Consider the following 20,349-nt stretch of genomic DNA (forward strand, 5'->3'; position numbering starts at 1 on the left):
TATATTCATAAATATTTTAAACCAAGTATGGTCCCTTACTGCAAATGTTTTTTGAGTTGATTTCTTTCTTCCTTCACACAAATGGTTAAGTTTGAAAGAGAATTATATAAAATAAGAGGATACTTGTGGGATGACTTGCCTTCCTTGCAAATGCAGAAAAAAGCTAAAAACACAAGGAAAAACTGATTTTCCAGGTATAATGCTCCTTGAATATAGAACTCCTAACTTTACTACCCACAGACTACAAAAATAAACACTACACAACGTCCCCTATCTCCTGCTCTACCTTTCTAGACCACTTTCCCACAAACATGTACACACAGGACTGGAGTTAAGAAACTGACACCAGGCTCAGTTAGGGATGTGGTTTCTGGAAGGCCACATGTCCTAAGTGCAGTACACATCTGGCTTAACTGTGTACCTTGTGCTTTCCTGAAGGCACAGGCCCTGGTGGCTTTGGCTAACACAAATACTGTTGTCTGAAGAGTCCATATTGTTTTTACCACTTAGTTTCTGCTTTAGAGGACAACAGCAAAGAAAAGATTAGATGCACTGCTAAGAATAGGAAAAGCCTTAGTTTTCTTATTCTATTGTTGTTTTCTAAGCTTGACCAAAAATTTGCCATGGTAAATTTGCCAAAATAAAATTTGGTCTTTTTTTTTTGGGGGGGGGGTCTTTTCTTTATCAGTGCTGGGGTTGAAATGAAATATACTTATGAAACTTATGTAATACTTATGTCTTTTTGATGGTCATTAGACATATTTATTTTAACACCCCCACATTGAGAGGGAAATAGTAGTAAGTATGCTTTTAATGATCGAGATTCTCTTTTCTCTCCTGTCCTCAACTAAGTCTTGGGCTCTGTTGTTTTGGTTATGAAAAAGAGTGCACAGAAATTGTTCCTGGAAACAGTATTCCTACCTCAAAAGCACACAACTCTGGTTTTCAGGAATCACTGATCTTGTGGCAAAGTGTATCACTGAAAGTAACAATATTAAACAGAACACAAAAGATAATACCTGTAAGGTAATCCAGACATTCCAGCAATTTCTTCTCTCGGGAAAAATCTAAGGCAAAGGTGTCAAATGTGTCATTGAGGTTGATTTCAGGAATTAGGACCTGAGAGGATGCAGTTGCCATGGAGACTCTGTAATTTAAACAAAACAACTTTTTAGAGATGTCAAGATGGTTTTCATCATCACTGTGGAGGCATTTAAAAAAAATAAAAGGAAAAGAAATGCGATTCTTTTGAAAGTGCCTTCAGAAGAATCTAGATGGCACAACACAGGAACACAAAGAAATTGAATGCAAGCTTTAAAAAAAAAAGCAAAGGAATTGGGGAAAACAACAGACTGCTTTCCACCTCTTCCTTTTTACTATCGGAAAAAAAAAAAAAGTCCCTGTGGAGGTGAAAGAATATTCATATTTCATGTTGCTGTATATTTAACAGCCTGGCCCCATCACATTGAATGGAGCAAGAAGCACATTGCTTCAGGCAGTTCTTCACACATCTGTCTGGGAAGCTGTTTGTTCCTTTCAGGCGCGCCCCTGCTCTACTTCAAAGGGGAGTCTCCAAAATTTCAAACTGCATAAAAGGCAAAGTGAAGATTAAAAAAGAATGTTTCCAGATATTGGATTAGTTTAATCAATTACTAGCCTCTCTCTAAAATAAACATTAAAAAAAGTTTTCGTCTGGCTCGTTTTCATTCTCCTTGTATTCATTTTTTTGCACCATATTCCCAGCAGATGCCATGGAAAATATTCATAAGCTTTCTCACAAATTCCCCCTGTGGATGCACTGTTTCTCCTTCTCACTTAGGCTTTCTGGTTAGTTCTCTTGTAAGAGCTATAAAGCAAGGAAGGAATTGCTATGTATCGGTCACCTATGTGTCCTGAAATTGATTTGGAAAGTTCAGATATTAAGAACAGAACATTTTACCTGGTTCAAAATGCAAGGGATTCCCTTAAAACCAAGAAAACTTTGGCCTGAAGTATACTACCTCTGAGTGATCAAACTATGCTGGACTTGTGATTTTTCTGAGTTGGTCATTTTGTTAAATTCTGTCAACATTAGGGCACTGGGAGTTTTTGTGCAAAGAAATGACTTTAAAATGATTTAGCTCTTAATATAGTTACTTATTTTCAAATAAATATCATTGATGCTCATTTATACAAGGCCACAAAGCTGGTGACACCCAGGAGAAGTTTGAGTCTGTATTCTTCCATTTAATCTAGAAATTTTTCAACCCAGTTACCTTCCAAGGGTTATATATCCTCTCGAGGAATACTATTTAGTCTTAAAAAGGAACGAAACACTGACATATATACATCATGGATGAACCTTAAAAACACTGTGCTTAAAAAAGCTAGACACAAAAGATCACATACTGTATGATCTATATGCATGAAATGTCCAGAATAGGCAGATCATTAAATTATATACTTTACAAAGGTTAATTCGCAAAATTGAATTTTACCTCAATAAAAAAAGAATACACTTGTGAAATGCTCAATATTCTTGGAAATACAGTTTCTACAGTTGCATTTCTGGCACATTTTCAGTGTTAAATAGGGAAGGAAGAGGTTAATCAGTAATGTCATAATTGGAATGCTATCAGAATCCATAGATAAACTAATGCTAAAGAGAAATAAACACTGGGAAGTTTCAAGTATATGAATGAGGGTGGAGAACCTAACTTCACCTCCTGATGGGGGTTACAAAAAGTAGTGAATAGCAGGGCTGTATGATTTTGCTGACTAAATATTGCACCTAAGTGAATTATGCTAATTATTGACACCAACAGCTGTTAATTTAGACTGATGTGTATGGGGCTGCTGCTAGTCAAACTACTTTCAACAAATAGTCAACAATCATTTATAATGCCATTAAAGTATCTCACATACTGAAAAGTCCAAGCCATTTGCATCAATACAGAAAAGTCAAAAGATCTGTTATTAGTACCCCCCCCCCAAAAAAAAACAATTTCAAGGGAAAAGCTCTAGTTTATCCTGTTTTATAAACTCTATTGGGAAAAACTGCACTAAGCTATTAGGAAACAAGCACTGAACTTCTGATTGCACTGCTTTACTGCTTGATGTGGCAGTCTGTGCTAAACAGGTTCGAGATTGCTCTGAACACAGATAACCTGGCTTTGAGATTTCTTTGCTCAATGGCTGAAGCCACTTGTTCAGGCTCATCCCAAATAGACTTTGTTCCCAAGTTTCTCCTGGTTCTATGGCCAACAAACAATTAAATAAAGCATGTTTTTGTCAAATGACATGTTTAAAACAGCTGTCATCTTGATGGTGGGAACCAAAAGAATTAAAGTGCCTAGCCTGGGAGGCAAAGACTGACAACAAGAATCTTTGGGGATTACTGAAGCTTTTAACACCTACATTTTTTTTCCTTGATGGAAGAAGGAAAGATATTTATCTTTGGCAACAATTTCAATTTTTTAATTGGAATGACAGTCAAAGAGGAAATCTGCCAAATGCAATATTGTAGGTCATGTTTTTATTTCTCAAATCCTTAATACCCATCTTCTGGCCTTTTAGATAAATTGCCAATATCCACCAAGGGCACTCAAGCTGTGCCACTTCCTCAGTTCTTTAAAGTCCTTAAATTCCTAGTGCACGTGTGTGCACATGTGCGCGCGGACACACACACACACACACACATATGTAGGGGTGTGTGTTAAACTCTTCTTAACATATTGGAGCAAAGACCTTGTGTCCCATCATGATGCATAGAAAGTGAGTTGCACATTACTCCCTGTTTCTATTTCTGCTTTGATGTCCCTAATCCATGACAGTTATTAGTGACTACATGGGGCCAGTTTTCCAGAAGGTCTATGTGTCTAGAGCTATACTGTTCACAGGGCTTCTGCCTAACAATGCACATCACCATGGTAAAACCCAGTGAGGTCTCACAGTAAGACAATGTGTTCTACTTTGGTTAGTTTAGGAATTCCCAAACACATTTGGCCCTGTAACTTTCCTATTGTCATAACACCTTTCAACACCTTGCAACTACACTTCAAATCCAAAGCATGAGATATGCTCTAATTTTTAAAACGAAGCAATGTCTTTCCAGAGTTGACAAATGGTGTCCTTAGCTTTATATTCTGGAAAAGTCTGACAAATTTTTGAACTGCCTGTGGCAGTGAGGAACTGAGTGATCACCTTGTGCTAGAGAACCTCTTAAGTGTTCTGAAAAATGGATTCCTTTCAGAGAGAATTTTCATTTCACCATCCTTTTGATACACACAATTTGTGATTTTAATTTTAGATTCTTTATAAATGGTAAATCAGCTTTCTTATGCTTGGATTTACCAAACAGTTTTGCTCATTTAGTATGTTAAAAGATGTCTATACAATCACATCAAAGACATATATATTAATGAATCTATATGTATTAATGAATGTATAACATACTATAGTATGTTGTACACTCTATTTGCATTCATCTAGTGAGTGGGAGGAAGGGAATTAGCATTTATTGCATGTTCACTTTGTAACAGGAACTGGACTAATGCTTTTACCATGTTATTTCATTTTATCCTTACAGCAACTGGCCCTGTTTACACATCATTCTTTCATTCACTTGTTCATTCACACGGGGAAGTTTGCAATGTGCTGGGGCTATAATAGCCATAACAAGCTCACTAGGATTCCTGCCCACTTGGAACATATAAGCAAAATTAGACTTAGAAGTGTTAATGAGCAGTTCCACTGCTATCCATAATTACTAATCAATTAGCACAGTGCCAAACAGTTAATTCCAAAGCATATGCATCTCCTACAATGTAAAGCTTAAGTCAGTCTCTCTCTCTCTCTCTCTCTCTCTCTCTCTCTCTCTCTCTCTCTCTATGTTTCTGAATTTTAGCCTATAGGAGAATATCTATTTTAACTGAAGTAATGAGGTTGAAAAACCTCATATAAGTCTCATTTTAAGAATGCCTGCAGGATTTGAAGTTTCTTCTGGGTGCCATACTTGAAGAATGAAGATGATTTGGAAGTATACAGGAGCCAAAACCCAAGACAGACACAATAGGAGACAAAACTAGGAAGTCATGTTGGAAAGAGGTATGTTAATCAGCAGGCTGAAGAACAGAGGCAGCTAGACAGAGAGCAGCATCGGAATAAAGACATAACAGGAGGGCTCAGCTGACATCAAAATATGAAAATATATATCCAGCTAGCACTGATGTAGTGTCTATGATGCTTAAGGCCTGTTCTGAAGGGATTTCAACAATGTTATCACAATAGGGATAACTAATATGAACCATTTTCTAACTACAAAAGAGCTCCAAAGAACCACATTTAAATAGGGGCAGTAATGGGAGATTTGAACTCAGTACTCCCCACTTCTTATCCAAGCCCAGTGCCCTTTTACTACATCACAGTTGCTTCTAAGAAAAAGCCTCAGAAATGAACCAAGGAGGTTGATAAATGAGAGATGGGAAGAGAGGAGACTGCAGAAATAGGGACAAGGGCTTCAAGCAGATTTTTATAGGCACTGTGGACTCAAACCCTAGAGAAGCATACTCTTTGTGGAAAAAGAAATTGAAGTCATGTTTCCATTTCTGATAAGATGGGCTTGTTTACAACGGAGCTGAATGAGACCAGACATGTCTCATCAGAATGGAAGGCATTCATGCACCCATTCATGTGCTTATGCTATGCTTCAAATGCAGGCCTTCTTTTAGCATTACTCTTTGAGGGTCAATTCTCACCTAACTGCCGGTGAGAATTTATTCATGTTTCACATGGTCGAATTTGGAGGGATTGCTGAGGAATGCAGCTCAGAGTAGCCACGTTATCTGGCCATATCCCAGGTAGAGAAATGGTCTTTTGGATCCCAGTTGGGAATCTTGACGTAAGTATAAATGCTATCTATATTACGGTGTTCTGGGTACACTGGAATATTAAAGCTGTTTAAAGTTTTTAACTTTAGGAAGAAGGATGAGCAATTAATTGGATGTGGTCCAGATGACAGCAGTGCAAACAATTAAATATTTGGAACCTGGGAGTCAGAAGGAAAGAAATTGGGCTCTCACAGTGGGGAGGACAGAAAATGGATAATAGCCAGCTGTTATCCATGTTCTTTAGAAGAGATACATATCTAACCAGCTGCAAAAAGAATTCTTCTCAAATATAAGAAATAACACAGTTAAGCTAGTAGACCAGAGTTGTAAAAATATTGTTCACTGATCTTAAAGAACAATGAAAATGGAATTGTCAATGCTTACCTCTAGATGATATTTTGAGAATCAGCACAATGCTCAACACATGCAAGCACTTAATACATGTTAGCTTTCTTTCTCCTTTGAAGAAATTCAAGTTATAAGAGGGTGAGCATGGGACTGGGTTTATAGCTCAGTTGGTACAGTGCTTGTCTAGCATGCACAAGGCACTGGGTGCAATTCCCAGCACCACACACACACACAAAAAGATGGTGAGCATGCCCCCTCACCAGCCATGGGCTGGCAAAACAGAACCTGTAACCTGTTTGGTAAATTGTTTTATTGACATACATCCATGCCCATTTGTTTCCATATTACCTCTTGCTGTTGTGAAGTTATACTGGCAGGGTTTACTAGTTGTAACTTAGACCTTATAACCCACAAAGTCAAAAAACACTTATTCTCTGATCCTTTACAGAAAAAGTTTGCCAATCCCTGTTTTGGAATAAACACCAGCATGAACAAGCTCTCTGGGATATTTTAGTGATAGGATTCTATTATCATTTTGCATTAAGGGCAGTTACCTCTGAAAATGAGAATGAATGAAAAGTCAAGGCCATTTCATTGCTCAGAAATGTCATTACATGGTGTTAGTTTTACTCAATCCAGCCTAGATCAACTCTGTGGATCCAATGGAATTACTAGAGGTGTTTGCTTGCCATCCATGGAGATGAGTAATTTTTATGACAATCAATTAGGTGTACTAAATGAATACTCATCCTTGCCAGTTTCACAGCTGAGCTGACCACTGAGTAAACATCACTTTATAGTTCCCTCCCCTGAAATAGAAGGTGTTTTAAAAGAAGACAGGATGAGGTTGACCGATTGGCCCTCTCTCTTCCATATGAGTCAGCCTTGACCTTTCCAGGTGAGGCCAAGCTTCTGAACCAAGTAAAAACAGGCCTCACCCAATGACACCTGTGTGATGTTCTTTCAGACAGATGCTGAAGAGTGCAATAGAAGATAAGATCCCCTTTTATGCTTCTGCCTTCATTTTGTTTCTTTGTTACCAAGTGCACAATGAGATAGGGACTAAGATTCACAAGAAATGCTATTCATGTGCCATCAAAAGCTCCCTCTCAAAAGAAGAGGTTGATTTTATTCTTTATAACTGGTGGACTCTTGTTTCAAAGTCCTTGAATACTGAAAGGACTGACGTGTCAAAGGGAAGCATCTTTGGCTGGAGTGAAAGAGCTTAAAACCTCTATTGTCTCTGTTCCTCAACCTTGAAAAACAAAAGCACTGAGAGAGCAAGACAAGCCAATCACATCCCATATACAAGGGATCAGCAGCCTAAGAACCTCACACTGGACCCCTAAACTTACCTCTCAGTGATATTCTTAGCAGTCTGTAGGAAGCGGGCATGATCATTCTCCTTCAGAGAGTGTTCTGCTTGGGAGATGAGGGATGCTGACCGCTCAATGCACTGTTTGCAGTTTGCAATCTGCTGAGCCAGTTTGCGAAGCCTCATCACCTTGAACAAAAGAGACAAGGACACATATGGTTACATGGTAAGCGCCTCCAGTGAAAAGGCACCAGACTGGACCATTGTGATGTGTGTGCTCTATAGTATGTAAGCCATCTTTCTATAAAAGTTCAAAAGTAAGCATAGAGATATCAAAATCAGGTAAAGCCCAGTCATGGAACTCTTGTCAGAGATATACTTTCTCTTCTTGGAGAAGTGTTGCTAATTCATTTTATGAGGAAACACTGAATTGCTAATTGCTTCCCTGTTGATGGGAAAAAAAGGTGTTACCCACTGTCAAATTACAAAGGGTCATCAGATCTCTTCCCTCCACTATTCCACACAATTACTCCAAGAACATAGGGAACTCTGGAAGTTTATTTCAGGTTTTCTTCTGTTCCATTAAGAAAACAAAACAGCTTTATAGGTGCAAATTTGAGGCTTTAGCAAAAATCATTTTCTAGAAACTTCTTTGTAATTCATGTAATAAAATTGTGATATAAATGCATTAGGTATTACTATTTCCCACTCTACCTAAAACTCATGTATTAAATTAACAGAAAGGGAGCATTTTTCCCATTGATTAATATTTTTCCTGTTGAGCAGATGAGAGAACGCCAAAAAAAGCACAGCTGGGCCATTTCCCCTCGCTGGGAACGTCATTTCCAGGCACTTTGTGCTTACTTGATAACTAAGAACTATTTTGATAAGCATTTCCCAGTTGGGATAAAAATGCATATTTGCTTCACAACCTCCATTCCAATTCCCGATTCTGTCTTGCTTGAAAATGACTCTCAAATGTAATAGACCATAACCTCCCAGGCAGGCCAAGATAAGTCCAAGGTAACCCACTTGACCATCACTCTGGTGTTTGAAATGTGCTGTGAGATGAAGCCCTCTGGCCAGAAGCCAAGTTAAAATTAGACCACTAATTGGAATTGCCCTGTGCCTAGTGCCCCCATCTACACACCCGGAGACAGATTTTGGCTGGCTTTATGATAATTCCGGAATGGAAAATAGCCTTGGGTGAAAGGGTAGGGAGGAGGCCGGTTAATCTGTCTTGCAGACAAGGCTGGCTCAGGCTCCCTCCAGAATTCCTGCTAACTCCAAGAAATTCCTTCTTTCTCCAAGTCATCATTATCATCCCCGGACAACTCTAATCGAAGAAAAGGAAGGAAAGAGATGTCAGAACTCTAGGCCTCTAAGGAACATCCAATTCCAAGTACGGACTACAGCAAACAAAGGAAATTCATGCTGAATTGAGAGGCACCAGGCACAAGATATCAGGGTGAGAAAAATTCCTGAAAGTAAAGAGTCAAAGATTGAAATGTCAAAACTTTGGGGCAAATACTATGTGATCTTGAGCCTGGTAAAAGACATAACATTATGATTGCTGTTACTATCCCCAGAACATTATCTGTGTACCTGGGTTGAATAAAATGACACTTATTTTATACCAAATAGAATTTAGCTTTTGTCATCCTTATACCCACAGGCAAACCCAACAAAGCATCCACTCCAATTCAAGTTACTAGAACACACCTATTAGAAACTGACAGAGGCAAGAAAAATTCCAGGAGGAAAAATAACTTACAGTGCCTAGAATAAAAACAAGTGCATGGAATACTTAATTACACAACATAAAGAATAATTTAAATTACATGGCAAAATAGAAGATATTTGATACAATTCTAACAAAAGAAAATAAGGTTGAAATATTCCTGTAGAATAATTTCATGCCAATCATTTATCATTTGGATATGTCTGAGAAGATGACACAGATTACAAATGTGAATGACTGCACTTCAGTTTCATCATTTTCTTCTTCTATCATGATAACCAGAAATTAAAAACAACAAAAGAAGAAGAGAAAGAAAAAGCCCCAAATCATGCATGGAAACAAAACAAAAATAAGAGCCTCCTATGAAAATACCAGAATGTTTTACAAAGAATGATTTGGGGCTAATCTTAGCTATACATTAGTGCATAATTCCATCTCATATATGACGATCAGAGCTTCTCAAGCACCGTGCAAAAGATGAGTTAGGGATCTTTTCCAAAGAAAAACTGTAGATGTTTGGGCAAATCCTCCAATATTTTAGTTAAGGAATTGTAATTGGCAGAGCAGCAGGAATTTGCATTTTAACAAACAGTGAAGGTTTATTAATAAGCAGGAGATGAATAAATAATATGGTCAGAACTAACTTTAAAAAATAAAATAGAAGAAAATAGCAGAGCATATTTCTGGTAGAAAAGGCAAGTTACATTTTGTAAAACATATGTCATGTGTGTTTTGCACTTGATTGTGATACCATATGTATTTCTTATGTGGGTTACATTATAAAAATGAGAAATTAAAACACTGCTCAAAGTTAGGTGTTCACAAATATGGTGTATGGACCAAATCCAGCATCAAGACTGTATAAATAAAGTTTTATTGGCACACTGTCACATTCTTTTGTGTAGGAATCATCTGTGGCTGCTTTCATGTTACAACATTGCCAGAAGTAAGTTGTTGCAACAGAGACTACATGGCAAAACCAAAAGTATTTATTAGCCCTTCACAGAAAAAGTTAACTAACTCCTAGCATAAATGATTCTAGTCAGATGGCCCTGACTCAAACCCATTCTGAAACCCTGTGCTACACGCTACAGCACTTAAAATTCTAACATAGAGCACTGAGCAAAATACTTAATTTTTCATTATACAATACTTTTAATATTTTAGAAATCTGACAACATGAATAAAATCTGGTAATTTAAAAGAAATGTTAGACCATGACACATAAGAATCTACATATGCAAGTATCAAAGCCAGGGGGGAAATTTTTCAGCTGACTCTATCCCTTTTGCCTTTAAAAAGTGAGATTACCACATTGTAACTTTTGAATTTCACTCTATACTCATCATGGAAATATTCTATTAGAATCTCCTTGTAACCAGGCATAGGCCTGTTGATATCATTCTATTTTTGGTTTATTATACCTTACATATTGTTTTAAAAGCAGACTTAATTTGCTTTAAATGCATTTTAAATTATTTTAATATGTGCTTTTGTACATTTGTAGTATACACACCCCCAAATAGCTATATGCAATCAGCAAGTCTTCTCAGTTAACAGGACTACCTGAATTGACCATGAGAACTGGACTTAGCACCATTTTAAGGCCATAAACAATATGACCATTTAGTTCAAGTGAATTCTCTTAAATTATGGAGAATTTGAGTACATAAAGGCAGTGCAGAGAAGGGGCCCTGTGTTTGCACGTTGAAAGAACTCACTTCCTTGGGAGTTTGTTGTGTCTTGACAAAAAATTCACCCTCAACTGCAGAGTAGAAGCAGCAGCATCTTTCTCAGGGAATCTCGTGTGTAGCCTGCAGTCTATGCAGTCTACACCCCCATACAGGCTAGGGAGCTCTTCCAAGAGCATAAAGCAGCAGTATATACTGTTGTGCTCCACCATCACCTGCTGGCAACTTCCTTTACCTGCCCATTTCCAAGTGCTGGTCAGAGGGCCCCACTGTCCCTGCTCCTGACTCAGTGACCAGACTGCCCTGCAACTGCCCTGGGCTGCAGGGACCCACCCCACAGAGGGCCCCAGGTCCACACATGGCCTCCCTCCCTGGCACCTCAGATTTCCAGGGTGTTGGCCTTCCCACCCTTCCTCTTGGAAACATGCTTGTGATGCAACATAATGTGACCAGGGACTCAGATCACTGTGTATCCCAGGCTTTGGAGTCAACTAATCCTTGCTCATGCATCAAAGTATTAACCCAAAGGTAAGCCAAACTGTGCCCTCCTCCTTTCCAGTAACATCTGCCACATAATACTGCCTGCTGAGATAATGTCTCCAAGCAAACGGACACTTCAAAAAGTGTACAATTTTAAACATACAGAAAAAATTTAAAGTAATATGATGAACTATCCCAAATGTACTACCAAATCTCAGTATTGTCATAATACCAGCATCAAAATTTTGAAGAGAAGGTAACATCATCAATGGCACTAATGCCCCTGTGTGGCCCTTTCTAACCTCATTCACATCTTTCCAAGAGAAAAGAGCTCCTGAATTCACAGCTGCTCACCCAAGACACTTGTGCTTAAACACATATAGGATTTGGGGGTTAGCTTATGAAATCTTATGTAACTCTCCCTATTGTATACAAATCATTATAAGATTTGTTTATGACTTTGTGATTTGTCAACAATAATTCATATCACTGTAGTTCATTAACTTTAATTTCTGAAGACTTTCACTACATAATTAAAAATCTGTGTCTTATAAAGACAACTTTATTGAGATAACTGACATGACATTGCAAATTTGAAAATTTGAAAAATTTTCCAATATGCATATTCCCATGAAAGAGTATGCTGGTGCCTAAAAATTTCCACTACATTTTTGGAGGTTCCTAGTGCTATGAAGTTTTCCCTTGGACAGATAGGTGATTGTTCCAATGTTTTAATCTTTGATTTATGATTTCTTGTTTTAATGTTTGGTCTCAGAAGTCCTTCTTAACCTGAGAGTATATACATGGTTTCTATTAAAACATAGTTAAAATAATGTCAATATTTTAGGTTTGGGATACTACATAGTATCTCTATCACATATACATTTTTGGTTTTATTTTTGTAAACAACCTTTTAAAAATGGAGGAAACTCCACTTTTAGGAGTTAGGCTATGGGTTGTACTTAGCTGACACCTGTTTTTATTGGGGTGGGGGCTTCTTTAATTTTTATTCTGTTGTGCTTTTTCTAACTTGATTTGGGAGCTCATTCCTTTTAATATGTTTTCTTTGCCTTTTGTAAAGAATCGAAGGCAATCACTTTGCATTCAAATAACTTTTGGCTGCTTATTGCTTATGACATACAGCCTGTCATTGCAGTACATTTCTGTGGTTGAACTGAAGGCTCATGCATGCCAGGCAAGCACTCTTCCACTGAACCACATCCCTAGCCCTCATTGTGGTGCATTTCTAAAGTTGTTTTGAAAATGTATTTATTAGTACATTATAAAGTTTCCAAACATTGTAAAAAAATTATTTTCACTGCTGACAGTATCTAATTCATTTCACTGTGTGGTCTTAGAGGAGGGGTTATATGGTGTTCAGTCCTGAAAATTTGCTTCCCTTCCAACCAAGTATGAGACATTAAAAGAAAAAAAGAGATACAACTCTAGCAACTTGGGGGGCTGAGGCAGGAGGGTTGCAAGTTCAAGGTCAGCCTCAGAAATTTAAGAAGGCCCTAAGCAACTTAGTGAGTCTCTGTTCAAAATAAACACTAATGAAAAGGGATGGGGATGTGGCTCAGTGGTTGAGCATCCGAAGGAAGGAAGGAAGGAAGGAAGGAAGGAAGGAAGGAAGGAAGGAAGGAAGAAAGGAAGGAAGGAGGGAAGGAAGTCAATGTCCCATGTGCTGGGCATGGATATATGCTTATAATCCCAGCAACTTCCGAGGCTGAAACAGGAGGATTGCTAAGGTTAAGGCCAGCTTCAACAACTCAGACCCTCAGCAACCTAGTGAGAACCTGTCTCAAAATAAAACACAAAAAAGGTTGGTAATATAGCTCACCAGTGGTGAAGCACCCCTGGGTTCAATTCCCAATACTTCCCACCAAAAAAAAAGGGGGGGCCATGTGAAGTTTATATATTACATATATATTTTCCTAGTTTTTGAGTGGAAAAATCAATGGGCATCTGCCATGCTTTAATGCCACTCAGTCTCATTTCTGCCTTCTGTATTTATGGGATTCCTCAGGTGGATGTCAAAACTCAGTTTCCAAATTTCTTTTAGAGCTGTTTTTTTTTTTAATTTGTTTATTTTCAAAACATGTTTACTTTCAAAACTTTTAGTTTGCTGGCTTTGATTTTATTTTTTCTAATTTCATGGTTTCACTTTTTTCTTTGCTTTTTTTCCTTCTTTTATTTTTGTTTTCTTTTTCAGTTTTTCTTTGCCCTTTTAAAAGTTATTTCTTCATTTATCCCTTTGAAATATTTTAAAACTATATCTTTTAAAGTATTTTTTGTATTCTTCCATATAACTAATTTCCTCTGGAATAAGATAATAAGATTACTGTATTTGCTTTGGAATTGGGTCTCAGTTTTGAATGGGAGAAGTCATGTATAATTCTTTGCTTTCTCATTCTTCTTGATCAGGCTGCCCTATCTTGACAATTTCACAGTTGCCCTCTCCCAGTCTACAGGACATTCAAGAGTCTTATCTCTGTTTCTGAGGTTCCTGCTTTGTGAGATATCAGAAAGAGCATGACACAGGCCCCAACCTAGCAACTGACTTGTCCCACAGTCCCAGACCTGAAGTTTGTTAAAAGCTATGACACTAGGCAGAGGTTGGCAATAATCTTTTTCAGTTCCTTTTAATGATCTGAGAAGCCTTCGAAAGCCAGTGAGTAGCATTAAGCAATGATTTCAGTCCCAGTCCTATCTGGGACACTTCTAGATCCTTTTCCCCAAATCATCAAGAATGACTTAGTGGGGTTGGGGTTGTGGCTCAATGGTAGAACACTCATCTGGCACTTATGAGGCACTGGGTTTGATTCTCAGTACCACATAAAAATAAATAAATGAAATAAAGGCATTGTATCTATCTACAACTAAAAAAAAAAAAAAAAGTATGTCTTAGCCATAAGGGTTGAAACTGTACCTGCTTCAGCCTTTTCCAGACCAAATGATGCTAGCCTGTGTTAGCCACAGTCAGGGCTTTGCACTATTTTTATCCAATTTCTGTCCCATGGAGATACTTATCTTGTTTCGGTCCAGCTATCTCGATTTGCTTTTCTATTTTATTATGTTCTCTACCAATGTCAAGGGGTTGGGGTAGGGAGAGTGCACCAAAGCAAGTGCCGGCACCATCATGGCTAAAATGGGGACATCCTTCACTACTGTGAGATAAACTGAGATATGAGATAAACTCTCATAGTTCAAATTATGCAAGGGCAAGGCAGACATGCTGACTGGAAAGTTGTGTATGCCATTGCAGGCCGAATACAGGATCCTCAAAAATGTGCACTGCAATCTTTGAATACATTACCTTACACAGCCAAACAGACTTTGCAAATGTTATTACATTAGGGATTTGGGTATGGGGAGGTTGTCTTTGATTATGTAGGAGATTTCAATGTAATCACCAAGGTCTTTATTAAAAAAAAAAACAACAGGGAGGCTCAGGTCCATGAAGAAGGGAGGAGGGAAACAGAGGTCAGAACAAATTGTGGAGCCAAAAAATAAGAGTGGCCTGAATGAGCTCAGAAAAGGCAAGGAATTGATTCTACCCCAGAGTCCCCCAAAAGAAATAGTGCTGCCAAAATCGTGACTTTAACCCAGTGAGACTGACTGTGGTCTTCTGAATTCTACAACATTAACATAATAAATCTGAATTGTTTTAAGCCAACAGCATGGTAATTTAGAAACTGATATGAATAGAGTTCTAAGCCTCAACGTTGAGTAATGAGCTTGTTTGTTTTGTTTTTTTAATTTGAGAGAGATTGCTTAGCTTGAACAGTAAATAATAACGTAGTGTTCATTTCAAAATTGCTAAAACATTAAATTTCAAATATTCATACCACAGAAAAATCAGTATGAGGTGATAGATACGTTAATTAACTTGGTTTAATTATTCTACCTTATGCTTATCAGTCATAACATCACCTGTACTCCACAATACATATAGTGACAATTTACCTATTTACAATTAAAAACTGAAAACAAACTAATATAAGTATTGAGAGCTGATCCCTTTTCCATGCATACTAATTATTATAATTAGTTGAGGCTGAACATCAGGCATCCAGGCATCTGAGAACCTAGAAGGTGTAAGAAATTAAGAGATGTGTCCATGTGGTACATGATGATGATGAAGAGGAAAAAGTACCCTCTAAGGATTCCAGGTGGACACTCAGTGCTCATATCCACTGGACAGCCAGAGTGTTTAGGAAAGTAGCTTCCAGCCCAGGTGAGACCTATTGGCCAGGGAATATTGTCATGTCAATCTGTTAATTCACTATAATAGCTTCAAGATCAATTAACTTGATTTTAATTTTCTGATCAGCATTATAATTTACATGTATACTTTTCAATCTCAATAGAGTAATCTAAAACATTGCACAATATTGGAAGGTACCTGTTAAATTTTGTAGGACACAGAGAAAAGTAACTACATTAGTCCTTGCATGATTACTGTTTTATTTAAGCATTTCTAATTTGTTTTAAGTATACATAGTTCATTAAAGTACAGCTATGAGAAGTAATAATAGAAACTCAAAAATTTCTTGGACTATGAATGTTTCTATTTTTAAAATATTTAGAAAAATTATCCTTTGAATGTAGTAGAAAAATGGGTAAAATGAAAAGGATCATAAGTGTTTCAATTAAATATTACTAATTTGAAAATAGAACAAAGTGAAGAATTCTAAAGTCTAACAGTTTTTGAATCAATTTTTAATAAGTGATTATAAAGGTGAAATATAAAATGATAAATTTCTTTTTGAATATAGTTTGCTGGAAAACCATTTTAAAAAATACAAACATTAGAAAAGAAGTACTACTAATATATTCACAAAGGAGTCTATGATATAATGAAAGTTTTGCCACTATGAGCTTATTTAACCTGTCTTAATTCCCTCAAGGGCATGGGAAAGTAGTTCATAATTTCTATATATATAAAGTTTGATTCATTTTTAATTTATTTAATGCTGTATTGATTGCTAGGATATTTCAATAAATATGAAATGAACTCTGCCTCTATGGAACACACAATGGCCGAGCCCTGGAGTTGGCTAGTGGTACAGCCCTTGATTACAGAAGTGCACAGGAAACCATAATACAAACAAAAAGGGGTGGGGGAACAATTGCCAAACAAGGACCTTTGAACTAAGTATTAAAGACTTCTATGGATTAAATGAAATTTGATCCCCACTCAAACTCATATTGAGGCTTGATCACCACTGTAATGGTTTTGAGAGGTGGTAAGGCCTTTAAGAGGCATTTGGGGTCATAGGGAATACTATACTTGGAAGAGATTAATGGCCATCTCAAAGGAGTAGGTTCAGTCTTGTAGGACTGGATTAGTTACCACATGACTGAGTTGTTACGAAGGAATCCTCCCCACCCCAGCCATGTACTTTATACATGCCTATTTCCCCTTATGCTTCGCAATAATGTCACATATTAGGGGATCCTTCCTAGATGTGGATACCATGCAGTTTGGTCTTTTTAGTGACCAAAATCACGAGCCAAATAAAACTCTTTTCTTTATACATTATCCAATATCAGGTATTTTGTTATAGCAGTACAAAATAGACTGATACAAAGACGTAAAAAGGAAGTATAGTAAGTGTAGGAAAAGAGGGTGTTTGTCATTTTCAAAGCCACTGAAATATATGGGAGTATATCTTCTCCAGGAGAAGATACCCTAGAAATCATACCTTCCCTTCTTTGATCTTGGTTCCAATAATTTGTCGTCTTTGCTGAATGATCTCAATGAGAAGATCACACTCCTCAGTCAATTTGGCTTCCTGACGTGATGCATTGACCTATAGGACAAATAAATTAGCAGTTAATTTGGCCTTCATTTCTACTTAGATAATATTTTTCATGTATACTAATTTGTTTCTAGTAATCTTTGAAAGTATATTTTAAATGTTAACTTTTTAGAAATACTTTTTAGTTGTCAGTGGACCTTGTATTTATTTATATGTGGTGCTGAGAATCAAACCCAGTACCCCCACACATACTAGGCAAGCACTCTCGCACTGAGCCACAACCCTAGCCCCTAAATGTTAACTCTTTTCTTATTATGCAAGGATGGAAAATACAGGACCTAATTGCCTACTCCCTATCTTGTATCATTGGAAAACATTATTATCCAATGAGAATAAAAAAATTTCTGCTAGGCCAGATGCAGCCTCAGAACCTTTTTTTTTTTTTTTTTTTTTGTGGTGCTGGGGACCAAACCCAGGGCTTTAGGCATTCGAGGCAAGCACTCTACCAACTGAGCTATATTCCCACCCCGCAACCTTTATTAACATAAGAGGTAAATATCTATTACCTATTAGTTGGAAATTGACATGTGAAATGAAATATATTTGTAATTCCTGCTTTTATATTTTGGGAAAATGTGTCAAACTTGTCCTGTTAAACATAATGAGTAAATTTTCAACAAATCTTATTATTTGATGGAAGACAGAGTACTATCAGTATCTTGTAGAGAAATTTTCCAAAAGCAAATGTAGTCAGCTTACATAACATTTATCTTAAAATTTTTCATTAAATATGGATAAAATATGTAATCAGTAATAAAACATTGAAAAAATACTCAAAAAGATGGTTGGACATTGTATTTATCTCAACACATAATTTTAAGTTTCACTTCTGGTAGGCTGAAAAGCCAAGCTTCGACAGAAGTGCACCATTCTTGTGAAAAGGTGGATCCTCGAAGAATGGCCAGCACTGGAAATTTTTGACTCATTATATGCAAGGGAGAGTTACAATTAGCTCATTCTTGGCAACTTGACTTGGGAAATACTCAGTACATGCTATTTCCTCCACCTCATGACAATTCTGAAGGGCTTATTCACCAACAGAAATCCAGAAATCACAGCTGTGGGAGATGGAGATAGAATGCATAACTTTTATTATTTTAGCACAGCCACAGGAGAAGTTGAAATGTTACAAAAAATGACAATGGCACTGATTATTCTAGTATATCTCACAGAAGAGACAAGGCCCTCTTATGAGGCCATTTGATTTGGAGATTTTTACTACTGTAATCTTCATTTTTTATGAATGAGATGCACTGGAAGTAGAGTCATGAGTTCAGGATAAAAATCTATAGATCATGGCTCAGAGAAACTATGTCCTGTTTCTAGAGGCTCAGGATTCCTTGAACTTTGTTCCTGGTCCTTATCAGACACAACATAAAGATTACTCAAGATATCTTATTAAGATATCATGATTTCCTGTAAATGGCTGCTGCTGACCATCATCAGCAGCCATTTACAGGAAATCATGATATTATGTCCTATATCAGATTAGCACACATAGGTATTTGCTAAACATTCATTCAATTAACAAAGAAAAAATGTAAATGCATTGATTGACAAGTGCAAAATATGGAATTTATGCCAATACTTCAAGAAAGATAAGCCTAGTGATTATCTTTCTTGAAGTATTGGCATAAATTCCCATTTATTACTTTTATGTCATCATTTCTAGCACAACTTAAGGTTTTGCACACAAATTTAGATGTCTATTGAAATGTTTATTAGAAAGTTACCCTCAATAAATTTCTTTTCTTTCCTTTTGATCTCATACTGAATTTAATAACTGATCACATCTGAGCTATGAAAAGGAAGGGATCATACTGATAACATTAGCACAGTCTCAGGAGGCTGAGATGGAAGGATTGCAAATTCAAAGCCAGCCTCAGCAATTTAGTGAGACCCTTCCTCAAAATAAGAAATAAAAGAGCTGGTGATGTGGCTCAGTGGTGAAGCACCCCTGAGTTTAATTCCTGGTTTTAAAAGGAAAAAAAAAGCACATTATGATGAAGAAAGTTAAATTTCTAGAAAGTAGCACTGACAAAGATTCTTAGCTTGGCCAAATTTTAGTCAGGCTCCTGCATCTCGTTCTAGGCTCATCTGTGAACTTCCTTGTAAAATCAACTTTTAGCAAGAAACTTGCTAAGCTGGTTTCATCAGAATCCTTCTGCATACCCAAGGTGATGTCTGATCACCTGGCCTGCTTTTAGCAAGAATTATTTTAGGTTAATTTAGTCAGAACCAACCTTACCCCCTTAATAGTATCCATTTTGCTCTCAAAATCATTGGGATTTGAGTTATTTTAGGTTAGAAAAAAAAGTTTCAGTTGCCATTATAACACAAGGTTCAATTTAGTACAAATTCTGAATATTTGATGTTTTGGGGATGAATAGGTTGGCTTTACCAAAAAAGTAGACTGTAATCTACTGTGTTAGGCCAAATACATTTGAGAAACCTGATCCACAATCATCATCACCCCGAAATGTAATTCCCAGAAAGTTGGGAACGTGATCTATTCATCTTAGGCCAAATATTTTCTCAAGATCATTCAAAGAATACAGGCTGAACTTTTCCTTGAAACCAGGAAGGCTGAATCTCTTTTTCTACTTTGATGAAGTTCCAAATTTTTGTTAACTCTAGCATTCTTATGTTCCTCAAGGTACAATAAAATAAGTGGAATATTATCCTATGTTTCTAAAAGTATTGCATGACAACGAGGTTTTCCACAGATTTGTTGTTTCATGTGTCATTTTAAAAAGTGTTAATGATTTGATTGGACTTCATTTCTCATATGAGCCATTAATTCAAATATAGTAGGGTTTACAGGTTACTTGCAATATGTTCAGGTGTTTCTGGTGCTCAGGTTTGGTTTGGAAACTAGCAGCTCCCGGCTATAATTTTAACTTTTATTTCAGATTCACATCACTTGATTTAAAAAAAATCACTGTGGCTGATGGAAGTGCTCTGAATGGGGCCAAAATTCCTTTCCTTAACCTACACTTAACACATTTGTGTCATCAGTCTCTTCCTAGGTCCCTCAGTACAAGGCAAGTGTGGAATAGAGATAATTAGGACTGCTGCCCAG

General features: G+C 37.0%; 1 protein-coding gene across 5 annotated transcripts in view; it reads right to left on the reverse strand.

The window, feature by feature from the left end:
• Positions 1 to 20,349, reverse strand: part of MID1 (midline 1) — a 361,503-nt gene that overhangs the window by 30,017 nt on the left and 311,137 nt on the right. For all 5 annotated transcript variants that reach the window (XM_081278340.1, XM_081278342.1, XM_081278341.1 and 2 more), the window contains exons 4-6: positions 17,151 to 17,258; positions 7,571 to 7,719; positions 1,020 to 1,147 (exon numbers count right to left, since the gene is read on the reverse strand). In XM_081278340.1, coding sequence (XP_081134466.1) covers positions 1,020 to 1,147; positions 7,571 to 7,719; positions 17,151 to 17,258 — 385 coding nt within the window. The remainder of the gene's footprint in view (positions 1 to 1,019; positions 1,148 to 7,570; positions 7,720 to 17,150; positions 17,259 to 20,349) is intronic.

The sequence above is a fragment of the Spermophilus citellus genome, assembly GCF_964194105.1.
Source record: "Spermophilus citellus genome assembly, chromosome: X".
Taxonomy (NCBI): Eukaryota; Metazoa; Chordata; class Mammalia; order Rodentia; family Sciuridae; genus Spermophilus; species Spermophilus citellus.